General features: G+C 43.6%; 1 protein-coding gene across 1 annotated transcript; it reads right to left on the bottom strand.

Moving 5' to 3' along the window:
• Positions 1-44: 44 nt before the first annotated feature.
• Positions 45-4,715, bottom strand: si:ch73-14h1.2 (putative ferric-chelate reductase 1). The gene is made up of 7 exons (XM_035635751.2): positions 4,412-4,715; positions 3,204-3,411; positions 1,823-1,900; positions 1,654-1,730; positions 1,258-1,355; positions 853-943; positions 45-764 (listed from the first exon to the last, which is right to left on the bottom strand). The coding sequence occupies exons 2-7, from the start codon at positions 3,409-3,411 to the stop codon at positions 705-707; spliced, it is 612 nt and encodes a 203-aa protein (XP_035491644.2). The 5' UTR covers positions 4,412-4,715; the 3' UTR covers positions 45-704.
• Between the last annotated feature and the right edge of the window lie 2,487 nt (positions 4,716-7,202).

Genomic DNA, 7,202 nt, shown 5'->3' with positions numbered 1-7,202 from the left:
TCTTTGATAACTTTTTAGATTTTATTCTCTCTCGGTGAAGAACGACAAACGTAGAACAGACATCACAAGTATACATACCTGACCACTTCAAACCTCAAGGAAACAAATAGGTGCTGAAGCTCAGTCTGAAAAACAAAAGAACCGTGAATACTGTCTGCACAAAAGACTCAAACATGGTGGAAGGACGCATGTGAAGGAACAGCCTGCCCATGTAGTCATCAAACGCAGCCTCTGAAGGACCGTGGCCCCGAATCGGAACACAGCTTATGATTTATGATTTTTGTCGGATCCCCGAGCTCTTCCACACTAAACATTAAAGCCTAAATTCCTGACATCAATAAAGACAATTAAACAAACACCTATTATATTTCAGACAAAAAAACATTACAAACAATTCTTTCTGGAAACAAGTTGGCCTACTATGATATACAAATTCACTATACTATTTAGACATTTAGAAAATTAATGCATATATGATCAATTTATAACATCAGTACATATTTATTTATTATCCTGCTATTCATTAATTCATATATATCAAAATCTGTCAAGACATTTTCAACAAACTAACATGTTTCACCCATAAAGACATTTGTCTATATATTATTGTCACAACTCTTATAAATCCTATTTAGAAATATTTATATTTGTTTATGTAGCCTGAAACGTCACATCACGATGAGCCATCTGTGTGTGTGTGTCAGTCAGCAGTAGGCAGACAGACTCAGCAGGTTGACAAAGAGCAGAGCTGAGGAGAAGACGACCTGAAGAGAGAGAAACGTGAACACGTCAGTCAGCCAGTGACTCAGTCAGTCAGTGACTCAGGCAGTCAATGAGTCAGTCAGTACTCACTCCAGCTGCAGAGTTTCCACTGTTGTCTAGTCTCAGAGAGCTGCTGTTGAGCTGAACCCAGAATGTTGTGTAGTCCTGGACCAGAGTGGCACTGACGAAGACGACGAAGACGACAGGTACAAAGTCAGTGAGTGAAATAAGAGGTAAACGTGTTACTAAGTCATTTTGATCTATGTCTACTTTGATGGATATGACACAGCAACAGCTCAGCTGCAATACCAGGAACAGCCACTGGGGTGCACTCCATGGCTGTCACATGCTTCTCCTCCAATTAACTGTGTGTGTGTGTGTGTGTGTGTGTGTGTGTGTGTGTGTGTGTGTGTGTGTGTGTGTGTGTGTGTGTGTGTGTGTGTGTGTGTGTGTGTGTGTGTGTGTGTGTGTGTGTGTGTGTAAAACATTGTCTACCTGAAGTAGATCTCTCCGTAGTTACAGTTGCTAGGAGCCTCCCAGGTCAGCTGGACCTTCTTCCTCTTGGCTCCTGATGCCTGACTTACAGTCGAGTTCTGCACACACACACACACACACACACACACACACACACACACACACACACATATCTTTTTCACATATCACACAAATATATCTCCTATATGTAAACTGACACACTGGATAAGTTAAATCATAAATGAATAATAAAAATAAATGTTTTGTATTTTAAACTGAAGTGCAAAAACTGCTGACTTTTTGCAAATTGATGTGACAACAATGTCTCACTCCTACGTGTTTACTATATATTCATATGTCAATGCATTGTAGGAGCACGACCTCAGGGTGTTGTCATATTTCATCACACACACATACCTCCATGTTTTTACAGTGCAGTGCAGTAAACAGGCTGGTGTTGATGTTGGTGAACTTCCCTACAGGCCACAGGAGAGCTAGACAGCGCAAAAACAGGGGTCATCACACAGAGAAGAAAATTCATATACGGTAATTAACAAAGACGCTGTGTGTGAACGCTTTTCCGTACCGTTTACCTGTGTGCTCCTGGCCTGTAACAGGAAACCCTGGAACTCTGAGGGGCTACTCTCCACCACCTCCACCGTCACTGCGAGGAGAGAGGTGGGGATGTGAGAGCAGGGAGAGGTTCATCCTGATACGAGCCAGGCAACTGGGGTCGGAAAGAGTCGTACGGGTACAATGAGAGGGGCGTGATGGTGGAAAGAAAATGTGGAATGTGTTCCATCTGCGGCCATCCTTCCTCACTACCATTCCTTGACCTCATTGGAAAAGGTCATGAGGTCAAGGAAAGGTGTGAATGAGGATTCATAGGACTTAGGAAAAGCTGACAGCGCTGCTCAGAGAATCCGACTCGACTCACTAAACTACATCATCACGCAACGGCGGATGTTGTTGACGTGCGTCTGCCGTGGTGAAACTACAAATTTACGAATATGAACTACAAAAAAACACAGCAGCTCCATCAGCATGGTTCAGTGTGTTTTACTACCGTGTGACATCAGATGGAAATGATTCATATGTAACTAACTTACATGATGACGTGCGTCTCTTCTCGGTCATATTCATACTCATCTTCTTCTACTTCTATTTCAGATTGAATCATTTACGTTCGTTTACGTTAAATATCGCTGCCGCAATGAATTGTGGGGCGTCTATATCTCCTTTCCTTTCACATAGGAAGGTCCAGTGTACCCTATGCTAAAGGAGATAGCAAAGGAAGCATCGAAGCACCTTTCCTTAGCATTTAGAGAATCCAAAGAGCTCTTATCATGGCTCCTGATCAAATACTTCCAGGTCACTTTAGGAAACTTCCTAACACAATTTGACAATTCGACCACGGCCTAGGTCAAAGTGAGTTCTTTCAAACACGACCTCTGACCTCTGAATGGTTACAGAGGGCGGGGCCGAGGAGAATTGGAGGAGAGATGACAGTGTAGATGGGGAAGTAAGAGGGTGAGGAGAAGTGATGAACAATAAGTTGTCACTCCAGAAGGAAATATAATACGTTGGGATAAATATGACATATGATCACACAAAACTGTTGTTAAACTGATTATAATGAGCACTTCTGTGCAGTTTCATGACTTCTTGATGCTTCATCATGTCTGAAAATCACAGACCTCTGAAAATAAAACATAAAAAATTGTTTGTGATTGTGGAACCCCCTTTAAAATTTTCAATGAATCCTTTTTTCTGTAATTTGTTGAAAGGAACTGATTTATTTAAAGGTGCTACATATAAGTTTATAATACGTCCTCTGACTATCAGTAAGTGATGAGACGGGCTAGCTGTAGGGCAAGCTCCCTTCACACATGTAATTTTATATGAAAAAGCATATATTTGTATAAATCATATCACTGATGAGTGGGACCGCTGCAGCACACACGTACCTGTAACGACCCCACCAGGCCTGTAGGTGGTGCTGGAGGTGGACAGAGTGAAAGGTGGGCTGCGAGCGGAGGGGCTGAAGGGCGGGTGCGCTGGCATCAGGCTGCCGCAGGAGGAGGCCACCGAGCCGTTGGGGAAACACACACGTTGTTCCACACAGCACACACACATCAGGACTAATGACAGAGACACGGAGGCAGTGCGAGGCATCTGCGACACACAGCAGAGTCAGTTAGTTTGGTCCCAAAAATCCTCACTTCGGAACATTCGGACCCTGGACAGTTATAACGCATTATTAATGTAACAGCAGTAACATGGAGAGAAAAGGGGGAGCGGGACACAAACTGAAACAAGACCCCTGGAGTCCGACGGGCTTTTGTAGAAAACAATAATGTCAGAATTCCCCAGGAATGTAATAACCAGAAATTCACATACTGTAGAGGCTCATGGACATTGGACACTCACATGCCAGTGGCGGACTCATGCGGAGTCTGCCCCAGAAGAAAATGTTTGTATATTTTAAAGTTAAATCCATCAATCCGGTGAACTTTGACAGCAATTTAGGGGACTAGGTCTATGAAGGACTTTATGCTCTTGTCGACAATGTCCCACATACAAGTAAAAAAATGGGGAAAAGTAGCTTCTGTTGAAAAGTGCGCTGCTGGGTGACAGACTGAGAGCTTCTCTGCAAAACACAAATAGGCTACGTGTCTAGTCGCGTCTTTGCATTGACTTTGTATCTATATTCGCGCAATTAATCCGCATTGCATTCGGCGTGAACACACCTTTAGAGATGAGTCTATGGCGCAACGAATTAGACTATGGCGGCCAGCCACTGTCTCGTCCAATGTATGGGAAACCCTGACCTATATGTCACCACGTCACATTTGGAGGGGGCATCCATTAGGAAACTTCCCAACATTCTCACACACGTAGGGTGTCTTCTCGTCTTTGTCACTCTAAAGGGAACTTTAGCGACGTGTTTTCAACGCCCCCCCCACCCCAGAATGTTCAGAATCTCTTTCTCCTAAACATCAGCTCTGTGTTAGTACTTTTTGAATCTATCAATGATCAAAGCTGGCGTTCTCCAGTCTGAATTCAGTGTTCGTATCTAGTCATGTGGCGTCTGAACAACACAGCTGAACCCTGCTCTCCTACGGACTTACTGGAGTTTCAGCTGCGATGGATCAGTGAAGTGCTCAGCGCTCACCTTCTCTCCGGAGCTGCTGCTGCTTCTGCTCTCCTCCTGCACGCAACCAGAGATGTGTCCAGATCCTTGTACAGCCACGACAACCGTTTGTGGGTGTGCAGATAAGATGAAACCACCTGCAGCTCCTCCTCCTCCTCCCCCTTCTCCGACCGTCTGAGAGCCAAAGACCCACAGTACCTCTGTGGAGACCAGTTCCCATGAGAGCGCGGCGTGCGATCCGGTTTCACTGAGGAGTCGTCCATTGGGATCCCATCTCTTGTAACCATGACAATGTTCATTTTGCAGGGCGAGAGAGGCAGCTGCAATTCACATCACAACAGTTCACTATGACACACACACACACACACACACACACACACACACACACACACACACACACACACACACACACACACACACACACACACACACACACACACACACACACACACACACACACACACACACACACACACACACACACACAGAGAGGAAACAGAGCTCATTTAGTTCACACAGTTTAATGCTTAAATGAGCATTCATTCAAAAACACCATTTACCCTGAGATGCCCCTCAGGGGCGTCAGCCTGAATTTCCAGATTTAAGCCGGTAACCGCATTGAAACGTAAAATTTTCCTCTGCTCTTCACATTGTTATTCTACATTTTTTATAGGAAGTAGTGTGTCGCTGGATGTACGTCAACGGCCACCGCCTTATTGGTCCAGGCCTGTCTAGACCCTGTCTAGATTTCAGCTGATTTCCTTTTTATATTCAAGGGTTTATGATATACATGGAAGACAAAAGTAGTTAGGATAGTTCCTTTTGATACATACATAAATATATATGTATACTGTAATATATATTTATATCTGTACATAGTAGCTAAATGTTTATTTTCATCTTCTCCAGCTCTGTCGTCCTTGTTATGTTTGCCATAAGTCTATTTTGTTCACGGTGAGAAAAGTGTGTTTGTGTGTTCACACACACTCGACCAATAAAGCTGATTCCTATACACACTCAAGAGATGAGTGTGTATAACACATTTACAATGTACAATCGTGTATAAAGTGTCATTATACTTCATATATAGCGAGAGTCAGTTCTGATTGGAATATGGACAACTAATGTGAAAATGGTATACCAAGTGAACAATTTCCTTCATCTGATTTGTATTTGCAGTTTTTGTTCAATTTTTCTTGATGACTGTCAGTTACAGATGTTTTTAATATTTTTTTATCTTCCTGTAATTCTAACCAAGTGAATGAGCCGTGTTCTGACCTGAATCATAAGATAAACTCAAATGATGGGCACAGAGACAGAATAAAAACCTTCTGCATATTTCATGTATCATTATACAGGGACTTGTCCACAACTATTAACTCAAATCCATGAGTTCTTGATAAATACTGATGACAGTGAATTATATCCCACCATGTCAGTGATTGAGTTCATGTAGCAGCATGTTGATACTCACTCCTCTCGGATTACATCCCCAACTGTGGACAATCTGAGCAACTCCACGTTCTGCAGATCATAATCCCTTGGATCATATGAAGGTGTTCATCCAGATGGGCTGCAGCCCTCCGGTGGTGGGTATTCTTGTCATATGGTGGACGTGTTGACGTCCGCCAGGAGCAGCAGCAGTCGCAGGTCAGACATGGATTATTGTCAAAAACAGCTGGTCTTTTATCCTTGATGTGTGATACAGTAACAACAGCAGCAGCAGCAGCAGCAGCAGCGTCTTCACTGGCAGCCATGTTAACACAGTGTCTTCATGTTGACAGTGTCTCCTGGCAGCCATGTTGACAGTGTCTTCATGTTGACACAGTGTCTTCACTGGCAGCCATGTTTACAGTGTCTTCATTTCAGCCATGTTGACAGTGTCTTTATGTTGACAGTGTCTTCATGTTGACACGAGTCTTCACTGGCAGCCATGTTGACAGTGTCTTCATGTTGACAATTGTCTTCACTGGCAGCCATGTTTACAGTGTCTTCATTGGCAGCCAGGTTGCACGGTGTCTTCAGTGGCAGCCATGTTGACACGTGTCTTCACTGGCAGCCATGTTTACAGTGTCTTCACCGGCAGCCATGTTGACATGGTGTCTTCACCGGCAGCCATGTTGGTGCAGCACCACACTCCTGTTCCTCAGCTGTTTGTACTCTCCTTACATTTTCATCACTCAACAGTGATGCAGTTCCGTTTAGTGAGCTACGGTTGCTGCCGTGTTGTTGGGCCAGCGTGATTGGTTGTACCGTAGATTTGTGTTGCTTGATGTTCACTTTCGTCTGCAAAGAGAACAAACCCTGACTCTGACCCAAACCAAAGTTAGACGCAGCATTACAAAGAGTATAAATCATAGTGAATGCATCGGATGTTACGTCGATTGTTCACCATCTTTACAAGTGAACCAATGAACGACCTCATTGCGTTGTCAGTACTGTGTACCTTTAATCAGTTCAAGTGAAACGTCTGTGGAGCATAACCAGGATCTCAGGAGTTCATGTCCCTGCAGATGCTACTTTTCACAGCACTTGCACTGACCTCATTATTTCTGGAAATGCAAATGACATTTTGAGCTTTTCATTTTAAAAGAATCTTTGATAAATGTTTGAAGATTGGTTGACTGATGAAAGCTAGCAGTTTCCCCTCACCTCCAGGCTTTGTGCTAAGCTATGCTAAAAACATGCTGGGCACATCTCTACTGTAGACAGGCAGGGATGAAACTGATGATGATCTTCTCACCTGACTCGGAGTAAGACAATGAGCACACATATTTCCCCCAAAAGTCCAACTTTTTATGTAAAACATTAA

This window comes from Scophthalmus maximus, chromosome 5, assembly GCF_022379125.1.
Source record: "Scophthalmus maximus strain ysfricsl-2021 chromosome 5, ASM2237912v1, whole genome shotgun sequence".
Classification (NCBI taxonomy): domain Eukaryota; kingdom Metazoa; phylum Chordata; class Actinopteri; order Pleuronectiformes; family Scophthalmidae; genus Scophthalmus; species Scophthalmus maximus.
The sequence above is the reverse complement of the archived record's forward strand: the minus strand, read 5'-3'. Positions and strand labels throughout refer to the sequence as shown.